This window comes from Pteronotus mesoamericanus, unplaced genomic scaffold (assembly GCF_021234165.1).
Source record: "Pteronotus mesoamericanus isolate MK-2021 breed Mesoamerican mustached bat unplaced genomic scaffold, CSHL_Meso_final contig_164, whole genome shotgun sequence".
NCBI classification, from domain to species: domain Eukaryota; kingdom Metazoa; phylum Chordata; class Mammalia; order Chiroptera; family Mormoopidae; genus Pteronotus; species Pteronotus mesoamericanus.
Window position 1 is genome coordinate 4,486,409 of NW_026555065.1, and position 20,943 is coordinate 4,507,351.

At 39.6% G+C, this 20,943-nt stretch overlaps 1 protein-coding gene across 1 annotated transcript in view; it reads right to left on the reverse strand.

The window, feature by feature from the left end:
• Positions 1–20,943, reverse strand: part of ZNF609 (zinc finger protein 609) — a 191,044-nt gene that overhangs the window by 155,186 nt on the left and 14,915 nt on the right. Inside the window, exon 2 of the mRNA XM_054565293.1 lies at positions 10,509–11,382. Coding sequence (XP_054421268.1) covers positions 10,509–11,255 — 747 coding nt within the window. The 5' untranslated portion in view covers positions 11,256–11,382. The remainder of the gene's footprint in view (positions 1–10,508; positions 11,383–20,943) is intronic.

Here is a 20,943-nt window from a genome sequence, read left to right on the forward strand (position 1 = left end):
CAAAGTAAGTCAGACAGAAAGAGATAAATACTATATGTCTCACTTGTATGTGGAATCTAAAACAAACAAAGCTCATGGATATAGAGAATAGACTGACAGTTGCTTGAGGTGAGGGGTGGAGGATGGGCAAACTGGGTGAAAGGGGGTAAAAGGTACAAATTTCCAGTTATATAATGAGTAAGTCATGAGCATATAACATATAACATTGTAACTATAGTCAATAATATTGTACTGCATATTTGAAAATAGCTAGGAAAGTGGATCTTGAAAGTTCTCATCACAAGAGAAAGTTTTTTTAATCATGTATGGTGACAAATGTTAACTAGACTTACTGAGGTAATCATTTTATTACATACAAATATCAAACCATTGTATTGTATACCAGAAATTAATGTTATGTCAATTATACCTCAGTTTTTTCTCCCCCAAAAGAGGCTACTGCCCTGGCTTGTGTGGTGGCTCAGTGGACTGAGTGTCAGTCTAAAAACCAAAAGGTCGCTGGTCTGATTCCCAGTGAGGGCACATGCCTGAGTTGCGGTCCAGTTCCCCACTTCAGGGCATACGAGAGACATCAATTGATAAATCGATAAAACACTGACATTGCTCTCCCTTTGTCCCTCCCTTCCCCTTCTCTAAAAGTAAATAAATAAAATCTTAAAAATAAATAAATTAATTAAAAGAGGCCAAGAAAGGATTTAATGGCCAGGTCTAGCTCATCCAAACACAAGCTATCAATAGTATTTGCCACCAGGGCTGGAATGCTTGTGGTCTCAAATTTAAAAAGCAATGAGAGAATTTTTGCAGGCATTTGGTTAAATTATACTCTCTCAATGAACATTTCAAGTTGAAAACTGACCATGTCTAAAAAAATATAAGAACTGTCTTTTTATTTCCAGCAGTTAGTGACGAATTCCCAAAAAAAGTACCACCATGTACAATGTGCACTTTTTGCCCAAATTACTGACGGAAAAATAAGGATGCTCATTATACATGGCTATAATGATTACGTACCATGGGTATAGTAATTCCGTGTATAGTGCACACAACAACCATGGGTTTGCATTATATACATGGCAAAATACTGTATCTCAATCTTCATTCTTCTCCTGACTGTTCAGACTACCTGTAGAAATTCTAATCCCTTCAAAAGTTGAAGTCTGCACTTGTAAAGGATTAAAAGAGGAAAATAAGAAGTTTCTAACCTAAAATAATCATGGAACCATGAATCTTCAATCTGAGATCAGCCTTGTACAAAATAAGTCCAACAAACCCTTCCAAACGCCAAATCTCAATGGCTTCAAAGGCTCTGAATCAATCACTCCTCAAGCCTTCTTGGAAATCAGTAGGAGTGAGAATATTAGCTATCATAAACTCATTAGTTTCCAAAACCTTCATGGGCTTACCTTTTCAAAGTCTCTGAGTATATCCCTTCTCCTTAATTTCATAATGACCTTGTACCTCTTACCTAATAATATTACAATATAATATCAGCAACAGCTAACATTTATTGAGGGCACATACAAGAATCAACCAATGAATGAATAATAAATAAATGGAACAACAAACCTCTCTCTCTCTCAAATCAATAAATAAAATTTCTATAAAAAAGAGGGAAGAGTGCTCTACAATAGTGCACCTCAAACTTTAGTGCATATCATGATCAATGGGAGAGCTAATGAAAAACACAAATTGGTAGGCCTCACCCCTAGAGTTTCTGATTTGGTAGCCTGGGATGGAAATCAAATTTCTAACACGTTCCCAGGTACTGCTGATGGTGCTGCTGGTACAGGGACCACTGCTTTATGAGAAGGTAAAAGGAAGTAACCCACTCTCACCTTAGCTATCACTTTCTCATGTGAAAACACTTCTCCACAGAGTACTTCCAACAAGAGAGACACTTAGGATTTAAAAACACCTCCAGAGTCTGAAGGCTAAAAGATAACTTTTTTCACCCCCACTTCACAAAGCTCTTAATGTCACCAAGGCAGTGGAAATCCAGAAAAAGGAAAATTAAGGACAGAATTATTGTAAACTCCCATCAACAACCTCTTACATCCACATTTTACATCTTCAACCTGAAAAGTGTTTCCTTTGGCTCTACTAGGGCAAGAGAGATAAATGCCAACAGAAAAAGGAAGTAGGTTGTTTTTTAATACTTAAAAAAATGAGGACAGGCTTTGAAAATATAATAAAATTTTGCCCTATACACAGAAAATTCAAAATGCTATCTCTCTTTACCTTTTCGTCACATTATCCTGAATCTCAAAGAAGCTATTCCTTTTATCCAAGACAGACCCAAAGTCTATACTTTCTTAGGTCGCTTAAATATTGATTATGTCAATGTCATCTAGGATAAACGACTTCAGGGAATAGGATTTGTTAAAAATGTCTCCTCAGTCAACCAGGGAAGCTTCTTTCTTGGATGGGTGCTCTCAACCATGACTAAACTGTACCAAGAGAAATATATTTTAAAATATTAATATGGCCTGGCACCTTCCTGATGCTAATCCTTCCAGGCCCATCCCAATAGCACAACTGGGAAATTAACTGAAGAGAAAAGCAATCTTCCCTCTGCTCTTGACTTTCAGATGCTCCTCCTCTATAGCTTTGCCATGCACAGACTCATTTTGTACACACACACACACACACACACACACGCACGCACACGCGCGCATGCACACACACACACTCCCACACAAATAACTCTCAGCAGGAACCAAAAATCAAAGCCTAAACCCATGGTTTTTAAGTGAGCAAGTCCAATTTCCTTCTTTGTAGCCCTTGACACATGCTGGCTGGGAGCCGTCTGGATTTTTTTCAGCCTTGTTCCTGCACCAGAAGGCTCTGCACTGCAGGTCAGGGGATGATAAGGAAATGAACAGTGTAATTTCCAAGGCCTCTGAACGCAGCCTTGTCAGCAGCTCTGGAGGCGGGTTACTCAAGCATGGCTTGAAGAGTGAAAACCACAGAGAGGAAGACTCAGCCAGCCAGCAGTGGCAGGATCTCAGCTGTGTATGTTACTGCCACCTCCCGCCTAAAAGCCCAAGCCCTGCTGCCTCCCTGGATGAGCTCTGCAGGTAAAAGCTCTTATACCCAAATGGCAAATACACAAGTTCACACTGGGGGAGGAAGATTAAGGACTGGGACTTAGATTCTCCATGCACTCTTGTGCGGAAACAAAAACATTTAGTGCTCTTCCAGTGTACACGAGACTGCACATGCTGGCAAACCCACAGCAACAGCTATCCAGCATACCCAGCCCCATACCAGGGATATGGCCAGAAAGGAAACTTAATTCATATGAAATCTGAAATTCAGCAGGCCACTTCAATACCCTTTGAAACCAATTTTGGTACCCCCACCCAACTCCAACTTTAACATAAATATCAAGCTTTAGAACACATCACCAACATGTAAATTTTCCAACCCAAATTTGAAACTTCTTTTGCGCATAGTGCTGAGAGTCTTAACCAACATGTTTATCTACTCATACTGGGCTTCCTGTATAGGTAGAATTTTTTTATACTTCAGCCCATTCTTGCCTAAGGTGGACAAGAGACATTTTAACTCAAATCATGTTTTTCTTCTTTTCTGGTGTTTGTTGAATGCTTCCCAAGTGTCAACCACTGTTCTAAATATTGTATATAGATTAACTCTTTTAATCTTAAAACAACACTGCATAGGAACTACTGTTTTCCTCATTTTGCAGATGAGAAAACTGAAGTAGAGCAGTTTTAAGTAACTTGCTCAAGATCACTCAGTTAATAAATGGTAAAGCTGGAATGCAAACACCAGGTGATCTGGCTCCAGACTTTACACTTTTAACTACTAAGTTATATATGAGTTGATATGAAATTTAAGCTCAGAAGGCTGGTGTTTTAAGTGAGAAATGGCTCCAAATGCCCACCGTATAAAGAAAATTCACAATGGTTCTCAAATATTAAAGTATGCAGCAATTATCTGGAGAGTCTTCTGGAAGTAGATCCTGGGCCCCTCCCTGTGTTTAGCAGATATGGGGCACTGTCCGAGAATCTTCATTTTTGACATGCAGGTGATGTGATGCACACGGTTTTATGGGCCACACTTTTATGAACTCTGGTCTGGATGGTAAACTGTAAGCTCCTCAAAGAGCAGGAACCACCTCTGTTTTATTTGCCAGCATATACCCAGCACCAAACACAATATGTGGAATCTAAAATGCACTCAATTACTGTACTGAATGAATGAAAGGTAATAATGGTATCCAATAGTCTATCATCATTTTAGAAAACAACATCTACAATACATTTAAGGTCTACCAATTAATGATATGTCCAAGAAGCACCAAGGAAGAGTTATTTTTTTTCTTACCTGCAACTACCAAATAAAGAGGGAACTAGCAATACCTCAATGATTACAATGAAAATTTGACTGAATGCAATATTCAAGAGTCAATCTTCAAGTAGCAGTTTAAAAGTAATCTTCCCCTCCTTATATGCGAGAGTAGGTTTGGTGTCAGGTGTAAATGGTTGTTCTTTGTGAACATGATCGTCTTACCAAAAAAACCTAAACTCAAAGATCCTTTTAACTGTCGACAATGTTAAAATCAGTATGAAAAACAAATGAAGGCAGTATTGAACCAAACACAAAACTTAACTCAAAATGGATCAAATACCTAAATATATGACATGAAACAATTACTGTACATAGGAGAAAACATAGGTACTATACTTATAGACCTTGATCTTAAGAAAAGGTTTTTTATAAATTTGACCTCAAAGACAAAGGAAGTACAAGTAAAAATAAATTAAGGGGACTATATCAAACTAAAAAGTTTCTGCACCCCTGGCTAGGTAGCTCCGTTGGTTAGAACATCATCCTGATACACCAGGGCTGCAGTTTCGATTCCCAGTCAGGGCACATAAAGGAGTCAACCAATGATTGTATGATGAGTGGAGGAGTGGATAAATGTTTCTCTCTCTCCCTTTCTCTCCGTCTAAAATCAATAAATTAAAATAAATAAATAAATAAAAAGCTTCTGCGCAGCAAAAAAAAACTATCAACAAGACAAAAAGGCAACTAATCAAATGGAAAACGTTATTTGCAAACAATACCTCCAATAAGGGGTTAATATCCAAAATACATAAAGAATTCGTACAACTCAACAACAAAACAGTCCAGTTAAAAAATGGGCACAAGGAACAGAATAGACATTTCTCTGAAGAGGACATAGAAATGGCCAACAGATATAGGATGGGGAAAAAGTAGGTTTATAGTTGTTTGTATTAAAAATACAATAATTAATAAATAATAATACAAGAATAAACTCTGTGTTTCGCGTACTCACGGCTCTAAACTAACTTTTTCCCCACCCTGTATATGAAAAGATGCTCAACTTCACTAGCTTTTAGGGAAAGGCAAATCAAAACTACAATGAGCTACCACTTCACCCTAGTTAGAGTAGCTATTATCAACAATACAAGTAGTAACAAGTATTGGAGAGGTTGTAGAGAAAAAGGAGTCCTCATTCATTGCTGGTGGTAATGTAACCTGGTACAGCCACTAAGGAAAACAGTCTGGAGGCTCCCCTTAAAATTAAGAATTAAGCTACAATATGACCCAGCAACCCCTCTTCTGAGTACCTACCCAAGAAATTTGAAAATGTTTATTCATAAAGATATATGTATCCCTATGTTCACTGCAGAACTGTTCATGGTGGCCAAGACATGGAAACAACCAAAGTGTCCTTTGATTTCAGACTGGGATAAAGATGTGATATATACATACAATGGAATACTCAGCCACAGGAAAAGATGAAAGACTGCCATTTGTGACAGCATGAATGGACCTTGAGAATATCGTGATAAGTGAAATAAGTCAAATGGAAAAAGTCAAGAATCATATGATTTCACTCATACAAGTTATAAAACTGAAAGCAACAAATGAACAAAAAGACAAACAAGAACTCATAGACACGGACAACAGTATGGTGGTTATGAGAGGGAGAAAAGAGTAGGTAAGTAGTAAAGGGTAATGAGGCTAAAATATGTGGGGGTGGAAGGTGGTTTGACTTTGGGTGATAAACACACAATGCAATACAGATGCTGTATTATAGAACTGTACGCTAGAAACCTATATAATTTTGTTAACTGATGTCACCTCAATAAATTTAATTAAAATTAAAGAAAAAAAAAGCAGTCTTGAGAGTATCTAGGCATTTACATCCAATGTTTCTGAGGTGTTCTTTAAAGTGGGAAAAGAAAGAACCTCTTGGAAGAGTTAAAGATTTGTTAAGAATCTTGGAGTAAAAACATGATATAAGAATGTGGTAACAAAATATCTGGCTTCTGTGTCTGGCTTTGCCACTGACTACCTGGGAGATTCCAGACAAGTCACCTGACCTCCCTGGTCTTAGTTTCCTCTTCTATAAAACGAGGAGGTTTGACAAGATAATCTTTCCCTGGGCCCTCCTTGAATTACAACACCCAGGTAGAAAACAGAGCTGCTGAAGAAAAAATAAATTAAGCTCAGGCTCCATTGTAGTTAAAGAATACATTTCTGTTCCACATAAATATAAACTTTCAAATTTTTTCCATGAAGGAAAATGCTTGAGGTCACTTGGCTTCAGGAAGCAAGGCTGACTGCTAAGCAATCACTAACTGAGAAAGAACAGCTAGAAAAGGAAGAAGGTGTCAAAAGAGAGTCTTGTATCAGAAGGAATAAGAGAGACTTGACCTTGGTTGGGCAATGAGGGATTGCAACACAACAGAATTGAGTTGGAAGGCAGAAACCAGGGCAGGAAAACAAAACCAAGGGCAAAGTAAGATGCTCTTAGAACAAAGGATATAATAGCAAGCATGATCAGATGGCAAAATAGCTAAGGACATACATGATCATTTTCTTTGTATCCTAAAGTAATGGGAGAAATGGTAATATATGCTGCACTCTGAGAACAGCAGAAGCAGAGTGTTTCTACCTTGCAAGATCAAAACCAGCAGCTAAAGAGGCAAGAGGGGCTTCTGGCTGCAAAGCTCTAGATCCTTTAGCCACTAGAGCCTACAGGTTACTTTATATGACTTGGAAAAAAAAAAAGATGTCTCACTTAAACTCCTGGTTTCAGCCTTGACTCTGTCTGCCTGACAAGAGTTGCCACAGATAGATCACTGCCTTCTGTGGTTTGTAAATTCTTTTTTTCTTGCCTGTCAGAGTGGCAGTGCAAGCGCTAAGCTTGGAACATTCAGACAGGCAGTGTCCCCAACTTAACAACCTATCAATCAAACCACAGGCAAGGGAACAGGCAGGAGCCAGAAGGCTCAGTCTTGTTTATTCCTCAACAATCCTGCCCCCCATCCCCATCTCTTCAGCTGGCAGGAAGTATGAGGCAGGAGTGTTCAAACACAATTCAGAGCAGCAGCAGTTGCTAAGAGCCACCTCTGGACTCAGAAACAGCACAGTGAGCCCTGCCAGAGAGAGGTGTGGTGGAACAAAAATGGGATCCCATGAAGGGAAATCCACATCCCTGGCTGACAGAAAATTCCCTCAGTCATAGTGTAAGATATCTACCTGGATGAGAGAGAAGGTCCTGAGGTAATCTGAGTACTCAAATCTCCCTCATTAGCTAGTGGTAGACATGTGACAATTCTACCCTATACCACAAACTCCACTGTCTTCTGTCCTATTTCCAAGGAGGGGCGGGCAAGGGGACTCCTGTCAAGACACTTTCTAAATATTATGAGTTATCTTTCTTCATGACAATTCCCAGCTCAGAGTATGTAATTCCTAAATTATATCAAGACATCTGTTTTGCTGTTTTGATTGTCCCACATGCATGTGTTGGCTGTTCCACATGGAAGAAACGTTCCAAACCAGTAAAGTCATAGGCAAGCCCATATCTCAGAGAGAAAATTTTTTAAATTTTTTTTAAAGATTTTATTTATTTATAGAAAGGGGGCAGTGAGGGAGAAAGAGAAAGGAAGAGAAATATCGTGTCCATGTGTGTGAGAAACAGCGACTGATTGCCTCCCACATGCCCCCAACTGGGACTCTGGCCCACTATCCAGGCCTGTGCCCTCACCAGGAATCCAATTGGTGACCTTTCAGTTTGTGATGCCCAACTGACTGAGCCACACCACTCAGGGCTCAGAGAGAAAATCTTAAAAGAAGTTTTCAGAGACTTAGTTTATAAGCTATTGTACTAATCATCAAACACTGACTAAACACCTATTATGCCCCAAACCCTAGGGTCCCTGTTTCTCAAAAGCTGCTCCACTCCAAAATTGTTAGCCTTCTTTTCCTTAACTTGAGTCTTTTCCTCCTCCCATTCCAGAATCACTGTCTCCCTGCACAAAGTGTTTTCATCTCCTAGCAACACTCAAACATTTATTTAAATAATTATTTCAATGGTCAAAGGCTTTATGTTAAAGCACCCTCAAAACCAGACTGTTCTAAAGGGTGGAGGGAACAGGGAAAGGACCTGAGAAAGCAGGTTCATGTTTACAGTTAACATCAAAGTGCATAATAAATTCTCTACTTCCAAAAGTAATTCCCAGCAATTTTATCTTTCTTCCAAAAACTAAAGCCCAGTTTCTCTCTTATTCTACTGCCCCACTCTCAATCTCCTTGGGAGACAAGGCTTACGACACAGCTACATTATTAAGGGACAAACTCCCCCAGCACCAAGGTGTATTCTTAGCCAAATGGACTGCATCTTTCAGCCCAACTATAATCTGAAGGCAGTCTCTGTACCTATAAGAGAAAACGTGTTCCATTTGCTTCTCTGTTGGAGACTTTCATGAACATTTAGAATTAAATCCTACATGAAGCTAAGCATCATTAATCCTTTCACCCACAGACTAATACTGGGCTTAGAAGACTGCAGCATTTGAGGTAAGAGTTCTAAGCAGAAAGGAAAATGAAGGCCACTCTCCGAAGTGGACACTTTCAGCACAGGAGGAACAATGATTATGAACATGGGTATATATGGCAGGAGTTTACTGAAGCCAGATGTAGGAAAGAGTCTAATGGGCCTGGAACAGAAACAAGAACTCCTGGTACTCCTAGGCCTCTTCAAAACAGTATTATCCATCTGCACCCCAGAGAAAATGGTAAATCGCGGCCAGCGCAGGATGAACCATGCCAGTAACCAGCTGGAACTTGACTCTGCTGAGGTGGACTATAGCATCTGCCACCTAAACACAGGCAGCTTCTCTGGCAGCTGCCATTGTTAAAAGGGAATAAACCACTGTGTTATTAGTAGGAAAAAATTCACAGCCCTGTTGCCAGGGAAGCCCAGATGTTGCTAAGAGCTACAGATGTGCCACAGCCAAAGACCAAAATATCTACAGCAAAAAAGCATAAACTACCACTGGAATCAAGGCACTGAGAGGGCAGCACCACTGAAACATACACATCCACCCTCTATTTATTAACACTTACGTATGGAAATATGTATTCCCTGTTGCAGCTGATGCAATTACAGAGAAATCAATTTATACTGCATCTGCTGGGATCAGCTGAAAGCACAGGGTGAACAGAACACAGAGCGGAAAATCAAGAGCCAACATACAGCTCATCCCCAGGCCAACTGCTCTGCAGGAAATTGTAAGCTGCTGAAGTTCAAGGCAGTCTGAGCTGACCCTGGCCTCACACCTAATCCGCTGCAGCCCTGCAAGCTCCATCCATTTCCTGAGACATGAACTAAGATCATCTTCCCAGGGGAGAGTTCCCCCTGAGGCGGCAGGCACCTGTCCTTCCAAGTCAAAGAGGAGGCATGGTATCATCATTACACTGTTTGGCAGCTATTAAAGCACCAGGAGACTTTGATTCCCAATAGCTGAATGAGATACCAGGCCAAGAACTATACCTTTTGTGGCCAAAGAATCTCTTTCAAGGCTAAACTTTCACAGCCACCACACTAACTCATAAGGCCCGGTTAAGTACCTCATGGTATAGTCAGTACCTCCTGCTCCCTTGTTTACCTGCCCCGCATTGTTCCCCTTTGCCCTTTGGTAGCCACCAATACAATACCTGGTAGACATCATGCCAAGGGACTTATTTAACTCTTTTCTCCTCTTAGGACCCAGCAGCACCACTTATCCCATTAAGAACAGCATTCAACAGAAAGACTATTAAGTTTATCAACTTATTAAGTTTGTCAATGACTCAGGATGAAATGCCAGTCAAGCTGGGAACCACATGAAGGTTGATGCTAGCCTCTGGCAACAAGTGTCTGAGGTAGGACAAAAACAAGGTGGGAGGTTCTCAATTTGACTTGCAGAAAATTTATTCTACAAGTAACTGCCCCCAACAACAAATATTCTTCTCCAAGATGTCCAGGCCTGCCGTTAATGACTCTGTAGGGAATCTCCTGATTTAAAACAAAACCACATTATCATTACCAACTGCTCTGACCTTGTCATCGGTCATTCCCCACAAACTAATGAGCCTCCCACAAAGCGCACATAACATTTGGTGGTTAGTCCAGGGCAGTTCTGACTGGCATTGGGCAGCCAGATCTGGCCACCTCTTACCTTTTCAGACTTGACTTTCTTTAGCGGGCGACACTCATTCTCCCCTTCCTCTGGCTCCGGTTTAGCTCCCAAAGGATTGAGCGCTGCCCCAGGCTCAATAGCTATACTCCCAAGTGGCTCCACAGCTCCTGTATCCACCCCTGCACTTCCATCATACTGACCACCCCGTGCTCCCAAGGGGACTGGCTGGAGGACCCCAGGATCCTTTTCTGAACAAGTCCCCACTCCTTCGCTTCTCTCCTTCTTGCTCTTAGATGAGCTGTTCTCCTTCTCCTTTTTGGAGCCGGCTACACTACGGGATGCCTTAGTCGCCTTCTCTGAGCCCTTGGGAGCAATAGCAGCAACCAGGCTTCCTGCATTGGCACCATCTCCTGAGCGTCCCTGCACCTCTTTCTTGCTAGCTGCCCCCTCACTTGGAGTGAACAGGGAAGTCCCTGGAGTGGGTTTGCTAGTGTCTTTGCCACTCTTATTCCTTTTGGATTTTGATTTGCCTTCCTTCCCTTGAGGACCTGGTACTGGGGTCACAAACTTGATGTTGTCTGGTAGTGTGGCCACAGCATTGGGAGCCGGTATCCCCACCTCCTTTGAGCCTGACATTTCCAGTTTCTGCTGGTCCTTTTCCAGATCGGCGTCCAGGTCAATGATGAGATTCCCTACTCCAATGTCCCATTCATCCCCACTGTCGTATGTCTCAACCGGGTTTGCATCCACTCCTTTCCCTCCGGAGGCTCCACTGCTCAAGGACATCTTAGAGTCAACGTCCCACCTCAAGATTCAAGGCTCTTCCTTGCCCCCAGCTTTCCTATTTTCAGCTTCAGCTATGTTCTCAGACCTGCCACATTGGTCAGTACATGCCCAGTGGACAACATCATTGCTGGAAAAAGAAAATTTGAAAAGCTGTTAAAGAAAACAATACAGGCAAGGAGACAGCCTGAAATAAACTCCCACACAAAACAGACCCTTTCCTAGGGGGCTATCACATCATAATGGACAAAACAAGCAAGTTCAATTGTATTTCTAAACAAGTCACATTGGACCAGAGAAAAGTTAATCCCCACCCCATCTCCCCAAGGAAGAGTACAATATTTCCAAATGCCCAGAGATTCTGTGGTAAGTCTTAACTAGAAATTTTCTAGAGTTATTTCCCATTCCCAAGAGACTTATTTCTACTACCACTGCCAGCTGGCAATCTTCCCTCAATAAATACAAGCCCTGGCATATCTTAGATTCAAGTTGTAGCACAACTTTGTTAATCATACCCCCTTTTTCTCCTTGTTCCTTCTTAAATTACCAGAGACCCAGAACCGGGATTAGCAAAGGCTTTGAAAGCCCTCTACTGCCCTGAGCAGGTAGCTCAGTTGGTTAGTGTCATCCAGATACGCCAAAGTTGCAGGTTCGATCTCTGGTCACAGCACATGCAAGAAGTAACCAGTAAATGCATGAATAGATGGAACAACAAATTGATGTTTCTTTCCCTAAAAGCAAGAAGTGAAAATTTTAAAAAAAGAAGCCCTCTACTAACATGGCCTGTCCCTACTAAAAATAGTAAAAAGATTGTTTTTTTACTATTAGGGGGTGGGGTGTCTAACTATGGGTAATACAAATAAAGGATAAAAGCAAGCACAACTGGGAAAAATACATCAGGATAGGGGACAAAAACTGTAACTAGGAGCCATCCTCAGAGATGACTCAACCAATCAATTTAAATTCTGTTAAATCAGCCTTATTAAACTCCAGGTTTCAAATTATATCAAAATAGAGGAATTGAATGTGGCCTTTCCCACTTCCCACTAAAATGTCTATGAAAACACACATATGTACACCAAAAAAAAAAAAAAAAAAAAGGAAAAGAAAAAAGTTTTACCCCACCAATAACTGAACTACTAAAAACAACTACTGAAAAACCTAACACCAGAATGTGGGATAACTCTCCACATTCTTGTGCAAGATTGATGGCACTGTATTGGCCTCGCCACATGAAATAGATAGGCTAAAATGGTTGGTGGTGTGGTGAAAAGGGCCATTTATATCTCTACAGTTCCTTACTCATGAAACCTGAGGAGTATACCATCTAGAAAACCCAGCAGCCTACATATACCATCCTGATATTACTTTATGACAAAACCAAAGAGTTCTGCTCTTGCTCACTGTCCTATCTACCATCTTTCTATATCCGTTTAGAAAATAACTCATAAGATAACAGAGCAGAGAGAGCAAGCCAATGGTGGCACAATGAATCCTACAAAGTGGATTTCTAACAGGTAAATGCTACAGATAGGACAGAGACCAGACAAATTGTACTTTTTCACCTCCTCTCTCAAGACAGCATCAAAGAATCACGGTGCAGTTACAAGGGAAGATGTCATCCTAGGAGGGCAAAGCTGTCCTACCAAGGGATGCCTGTTGGCAACTGGGATTTCAGAGAGAATAGTGTGCATATCAATCTGCCATTTAGCTGGAGATTTGAGAAGGAAATAATCCTTTACCCCACCAAGTAAAGCTTAATGCCAGCAGCAAGCAACGACTGGTGGCATCAAGTCTATACAGATCTTACTTCATAAAAGGATGAGCAAAAAATTTGTGTGACCCTGGCCTGATAGCTCACTTGGTTAAAATGCCATCCTGATATGCCAAGGTTGCAAGTTCGATCCCTGGTCAGGGCACATACAAGAATCAATCAATAAATTCATAAATAAGTGGAACAACAAATTGATGTTTCTCTCTTTTTCCCCCTTCCTCTCTAAAAAAATAAAAATAAATAAATTTTTAAAATATATATTAAAAAAAAGTTATGTGTGGGAGGGGAGCATGATGTAGGAACTATGAAAAAAAATGCTACCTACATGGTAAAGAAAACAACTATTGAACAGTCAGAGAAATACCTCTGATAATGATCTAGAATTCTAAAGAAATTTTTAGTAAAATGTGTGGAATTCTCAACACTGCACAAGACTTGGCCTATATGGAAGTAGTGTAGTATATATTTGTTCATTCATTCAAAGTTTCCTACTATGTGCCAGGCACTAAACTAAGTGCAGGGAATATACCTGCAAGTTAAGAAAGTAAAGACGGGGAACATGGTACTGAAAATTATCCTATTATGAAGGGCAGAGAGCACTTCTAGAAATAGGAGTGCTAACTGAATCTGCATTATAGAGGATTATTAAAACATGCTTCTCCCCAACATCATAATTTACCACCTCTTCAAGCTTTGCAAATGTGGCTAGGCTTAGAGTGTAATCCACATTCAACTAAGGCTTACCTATTTTCCTCTAGAGCTGCACTATCATTAGTATGTGATTTAACCAATTTAACCATTAAAACAACCCCATGTTTGTTTATTCTTGGAAAAAACAGTAAAACTTTCAAAAGATGTTCCCCTTAAAAAACAAAACAAAAAAAAAACCCCTTCCTCTAGGGAGCAGAATGGTAATGGAAGAGAGAGACTCTGAAGGTTCATATAAAGGAAAGACTATAAAGTACATAAAAATGTTAGTGCACATTGAGAGATTCTGACAGCTCTCTGCTGTACTGGCTGATCTGTCATATGGAAACAGGAAGAAGTCCTATCTTCCTTTATGAAAAGACAAAAATCGGGCCAACCTCAAGCTGCATGAACTAAGAGGGGGAATTGCCAGAGGGAATGGGGGTACCAGGTGGAGGGGGGCAAAGGGGGAAAAATTGGGACCGCTGTAATAGCATAATCAATAAAATATATTTTAAAAAAGAAAAAACACTAAAAAAAAAAAAGAAAAGAAAAAAATCCACAAAATTTTCAAGAGAAAAGGCTGTTAGTCAGAGGACTCACACTGAATCAGGTTGTCATGTGTAAAAGCAATAGAATTTCAGTTATGCAAGATCACATATATATCCATCCTGTTAAAGCCTATCTGAAGCACTAAAATCGGTTCAGTATAGCATAAATTTGAATAATTCTTGTAATTGTTTTGTTTTTTTTCCTAGTAGGCATGAAATAGTGCCATTACATTTTTTAAAAATTGTGCTTCTTCTCACTCAGAACATGAAAAGAACATCTGATGGTCTGTGCTCATTTCCAGGTTCCACATCTTTTTTTTAATCCTCACCTGAAGATATTTTTCACTGATTTTAGACAGACAGGAAGGGAGAGAAAGAGAAACATCAGTGCTGAGAGAGAAACATCGATCAATTGCCTCCTGTAAGCACCTCAACCAGGTATCGAACCTGTAACCTAGGCATGTGCCCTGATCAGGAATCAACCCCACAACCTTTTGGTATAAGGGACAATGGCTCCAACCAACTAAGCCACAACAGACAGGGTCAGGTTACACACCTTAAGTGAGATATTCATTAAATGGAGGGATGTCAGAAGAGTATAGTCTAAGACCAAGAAGCCATTTCATAAAACAAAATGTCTTATAAACTAGTATTCTTTAGTCTGGAAAGGAGAATACTGAAGGGAGACAGGCTAATTAGCTTTAAATATATAATTATTGTAATGCAGAAGAAATTTATTCTGTGATGCTGAGGGAAGAAACAAGACCAGTGAGTATAAGTTACAGAAAGATATTTAAGTCGTGAAAAAAAATTAACAACCTGAGATTTCCAACAATGGCCTGCAATGCTTAATCTTTATCCATATCTTTATGGATGCCACATACTTATCACTGAAAGTATTGAGCAGAAAATGCATAATCATCTGTTAATCAAATTACATAAAGAATTCCTTTTTCAAAGGGAAAAAGGTATTTTTTCAAATCTATAATTCTATTAATATAGCTATGAAAAAGTATTTTCCCTACTAGAAAACTATGCAGAATTTCTGAATGACTAGAATGCAAAGAGAACATATTACAAAGACTGATCTTTAGTAATAATAATGTTCTTTAGAGAACCACTGTCCTATTTTTGAGGGTGTTAAGAGTTTTTATGAGTTGTACTTTTCAACCAGGTGACTTTTCAGAAATTCAGCTTTCCAAACACAGCAGGCTTCATAGTAACTTTGGTGGTACATTTCCAAAGACATACTGTAAAATTGCCAAGGATTCTTTAATCAGCCTGGCTGCAACAGCCAAGCCACTTCCCATCTGCTCCCTACAGTATCCTTGGCTTTACACAGCTAATAATCAACTCTCTGACAGGTAATTGCAGAGATGTTTAACCCCAGGAGGTAGGGCAACTAACATGCTATCTGGAAATGAAACACACTGACCTCGTGCTTCCGTGGCAGAGAAAGTACAGGATCAGGAGAACCAATAGCTTACAGAAAACACAAGGCACTTTCAACTTGCAAGAGCTTCCTTAAATATTTTCCTCTCTCTTTTCTCCACCTGTATTCCACTTCTGTGTTTAGGACCACAATTCACCAGACTCAGGAATTCCTTGTCAGTACCATTTGTGCCTTGTTCCTGCACCTGATCTCCTCTCTGTGGGACCAGCTAGGTCATAACAATCATTCAGCCATACCCAGCACCTTCACAACAGGAGTTCAAATTCCAGTTTCTTCTCTGGAACTGTACTTGATCTCTGAGACTCCCAATCCACAAGCTGGTTTGCGATCACACATTTCAGGTCATTAATTGCTTTTTTAGGGTACATGCCACAGATCACACCATGCAAAAATGAACAAGGCCTTTCTTCAAGAGGTTCAGGAAGACAAATAAAAAAGTCCGCATACAAGGTCTCTGCCCCTGGCAAGAGGACATAAGCAGCAACTGACCTTACTTAAGTGTAAACACAATAAGATAGAGCTCTGTATCCATCCTAGAGGGCTTCGGAGAAAGGATCTCTTTAATTGCCAATGACCCAGAGATAATATGATCTAAGTAGCAAATTGCCCGATGTTATTCTACTGTAAATTTATCTGTCATCCCCTCTTCTTATGCATTTTGAATCAATCTTCTCATAGGCTTTGACCCGAGCCAAGCGACTGTTGTGTATAATCTGCTTGGCACAACAAAAGTCACACACATTTGGATGTGAGGGTGATCTGTCTGGCTAGATAGTCCCCTCCAAAAGCTGTATGGATGAAGAAAAACATGCTTTACTGAATTCTAGGAACGTAGTATGGTGTAGCAAAAGAGCTCAGAACTTAGAATCAAGAGATGTGATTTCTGGACTCAAATATCCATTGATGCTAACCAGACTGCTAGCCAAGTTGCTTCATTAAATATTAACTTTTTCATTATAAAATGGAAGGAGAATCCATGACTCTAAGCATATCATAAGGATACAAATCTGAAAAATATAAAACAACTCAAAAATATAAAATGACCCAAATATTCTGACAATGTTCTGGTGAGGACTGTTTCATAGTTACACCTGTGTAAAGTATCTAAGGCATTTTTAAAAGTAAAGAAAAAAATGTGTAAAAGTGTTTTTTTACAAATTAAATTACAGGTAGCACTGATCTCCATTTAAGTTCTCTGAAAGAAAATGGCAATCCTTTCTTCTTCAATGAATTCAGGGCTCTGGGTTTTCCCTTTATGGTATTCCTACATTGAGGTATGGCTCATAAAACTCTCCACTACAGTGTTTGACAGAGACTCCATCTTGCTTCAAAATCCCTCAGTGACAAAATACTAATCTCAAGGCTCATGGTTTCAACATCTGGAATACCTCTTCACCAACTGTTCCAATCCACTAGGATACTGAACCCACTGACAGGACAGGCCTTCAAATCTAAATTATGTGAGTTTCACAGGGTTTGATACCCCAGGAAACTGTCAATAAATAAATGGGATACAGCAAGGTTGCTAGAAGAAAACCATATCATACCATCTTCCCTGAATTCCACTTGCTACCTTGAATCACTTCATACTTAGCCAACCTCAGGTGAGGCTAGTACATGTAAACCATCCTCAGTGATGCTGAGCTTACCCCGCTAGAAGAAAAGGCATCTCCCTCTCCACCTGCCATGCTTCGTAGGCTCTCGCTAATCAACTCAATTTCCACCCAGGGCTCTAACAAGAAACAATCAACTTTCCTTTGGGTCTCTCCCTTAATTTATTACATTAATTACTGTAACAAAGGAACTGTGTCATCTCCTCAAGTACCATAGCTCTCAGCTTATATCTCCAATGGGGATCAGATAAAGAACAGACTAACAGTGCCAATTTGAGAAGAGGGATACAGTTCAACAGGGCTCATCTGACCATGTGTCACCTAAGGACATAGAGTAAAAGTGTAGCATCTCTCAGTCTCTGAGTGTTTATACGCTGCATCTCATGAATAGTTTTACAACCCTCACAGGCTGCTATTTTCAAAGATTATGAGGCTTGACCTATTTCATTTCACATAAGAACTGATGCTTCCACCAGGGCAGAGCTATTCAACAGGGCTCAGGTTTAGCGCTTTGGTGTTTTTTGATACTGCTTTCTGAAGGCGTGCATCTCACAATAGGCTAAACAGCATATTGAATATGTAAATAATTCAACCCCAACTCTATAAAGGATTCATTTGGTGGAACTAGTCCACAGAGAAAACCCCTACCAAGATCTATGGGTAAGTTAGCCAAGAAGCAGAAGGTCAATATCGTCTCAAGTAAACAATAGAGAAATCCACCATTCCTTGTCCCCTAATAATGAGGGTTAGGCAGCCTTTTATAATTTAGTTCTCATTCCCAGAGGTAAACTTTCTGTGCTAATGAGAAAGAGGTGGTAACTTCTCAGAAAAAAAGTGAATAGTGGCGATAGATGGAATCAGGAGATCTAAGAAACTGGCCTTCCATACAGAATTTTTGTGTCAAAGTTTTTCTGTATGTCAATCTCATCTCTAAAACAGGGAATAATATGGGTCAAGTTCATAGGCATAAAGGAAAAAGAAAAACCTAAGCATTTTTCAGGAAATACAGGATTTACCTTCACTTTTTATATTCTAAACCATACCTCCCTAAATTTCTTACACAAGAGCTAATATCCTATAGTAACTCTAAAGAGCAAAGAAAATTGTCTATCAAAAGATAACATCTACACTGTGAGACTAGCCATAAAAAATGGTGGAATCCATATGTACACCCTTAAGGATATCTAAGCCACGTCCACTTCTCCAGCCATGCCTCATGGCCACACTCTCGTCCTCTGCACCCCCCCCCCCCACCTTCCTGCCGCATGGCCTTCACCTGACACTCCCTGTGCACATCCTACCTCTCAATGTGTGATGATTTGATTACTATTTGTTTCTACCAGTAGACTGCAAGCACCCTGCTTACAACTGTATCCTAAGAACAGTGTTTGGTTCACAGTCTGCCCTCAGTATATAAGTGAATGAACAATGCTCTTGTCAATGCACAGAATCATAACAGTGCCTAGGCTGCGACTTCTCCTCTCCATTCTTACTTTGACTTGATTTGTCACTAAATATAAATTGTCTCAATTACCTAACGATCCTCAAACTTACTAGAACAGAGTGTGGATTCCTCTCTCTAGGATAAAGCATGCAGATTCAGCCCTGACCGGTGTGGCTTAGTTGGCTGGGCATCGCCCAACAAAGTGAAAGGTTGCTGGTTCAATTCTGAGTCAGGGCACATGCCTGGGTTGTAGGTTCAGTCCCTGGTCAGCATGCCTAGAAGAGGCAACCAATAGATGTTTCTCTCACACCAATGTTTCTCTCCCTCTCTTTCTCCCTCTTTTCCCCTTGCTCTAAAATAAATAAATAAATAAATAAATAAATAAATAGTTTAAAACAAACAAAAAAAGGATGCAAATTCAACAAAAACAGTCCCCACTTTTCTTAAAATGCCTAACTGCTCCTGACTATTCTCTTAGTCTTCAGTCTCATCCATGCATAGTTGCTTCCCAAAATAGGGTTAGTTCACAAATCAGGTAGCCTGGATGTAATCAACTCCTGAGAGCCCTCATATATATACTTAAATGCATTATACATCAGACTATCAGACTTAAACGATCCAGTCCGCACATTTTAAACACTTATGAATTAAAGGTGACAGATGTCAGGAAAGTGGTATGTCTGGGAGAGGGTTATTAATTGGGAACAAGCATGAGGGAACTTTGTGAGGTGCAGAAAATGTTTCTATCTTGAACTGCAGAGTGGTCATAAATATGGGAAAATGGAGTTGTAAACTTACTATTAGTATAGTTAATGCAATTTATTATTACATTATACTTCCAAAAATAAAATACAATAGTAACTACCTATGAATAAGAGAACTGCATTACTGGATCATGGTTCTAGTTCTAAAGTAGTTATTTTATGTGAAAATGTTAAAGGGAATCATGCCATCAATCTTCTTATGTTAGAATATTTAGGGGGATGGTAAGAAGGAAAAGAAAAGGAAAAAAAGAAAGAAAAGGAAGAAAGAACCTAACTACTTATTTACACATTTCCCCAAGTTTAACTATATTGTAAGATTTACAAATCTGTTGGGGAGACTGAAAGAATTAATTAGTGATAAAAACAATAACAACAAACTAAAAAAAACCAAAAAGGTAATTAGTGATAGTAAATCCTAGGGAAAAAAAAATGTAGCCCTGGCCAGTGTGGTTCAGGTGGTTAGAGTGTTATCTGTAATGAAAAGGCTGCAGGTTTGATTCCCAGTCAGGCCACATACCTAAGGTTGTGGTCTGATCCCTGGTCTGGTGTATATGATCCCCAGTACTGGTGCCTACGGGAGGCAACCAATTGATGCTTCTCCCTCGCATCGACGTTGCTTTCTCTCCCTTCCTCCTTCTCTAAAGGCAATGAGAAAATGTCCTCGGATGATTAGAGAAAAAAAAAGTGGAGGAAAACATTACCGTATACTAAGTAGTTCAATTTAGAAATAATCCTTAACATAATAATGAACACTGATTAATCTAACTAAAAATTGTGATATAACTGTATTAGGAGGATTTGATAAGGGATGGGCAATAGGAGACCATTTATTATTTAAAAATGTGGGAGTAAAAACAAAAAAAAGACTAAAAAGTTGAAAGCAGTTGACTGCTGGGAGTTAGACTTGGTGGTGAGAAGGAATAAATAGTAGTCCACTGAGTTTCATTGAGAGCTGTAGTACTATTTGACTTTTAATATAAATTTCATGGGAAGAGAAAAACAAAAGTTATATATTAATTTGATAAATAAAACATTTTTAAATAATTTTATAAAAAGTTAAGGATATAAAGATGTTCCTTGACTTACGATGGAGGTTACATCCTGATAAACCCATCGTAAATTGCAAACACTGAAAAGTCAAAAATGCATTTAATATATCTAACCTACCAAACATAACAGTTTTAGCTTAGCCTACCTTAAACATGCTCAGACCACTTACATTTGGGCAAAATCACCTCACTGCCACTGCCCAGAATCACAAGACAATGGTATATGGTATGGTGCTAGCCCATGAAGTGATCAAAATTCAAAGTACAGTTTTTACTGAATGTTACTGTTTGCACACCATCGTAAATTTGAAAAAATCGTAGGTTGAGCCATTGTTAAGTGGGGGAATTGTCTGTAT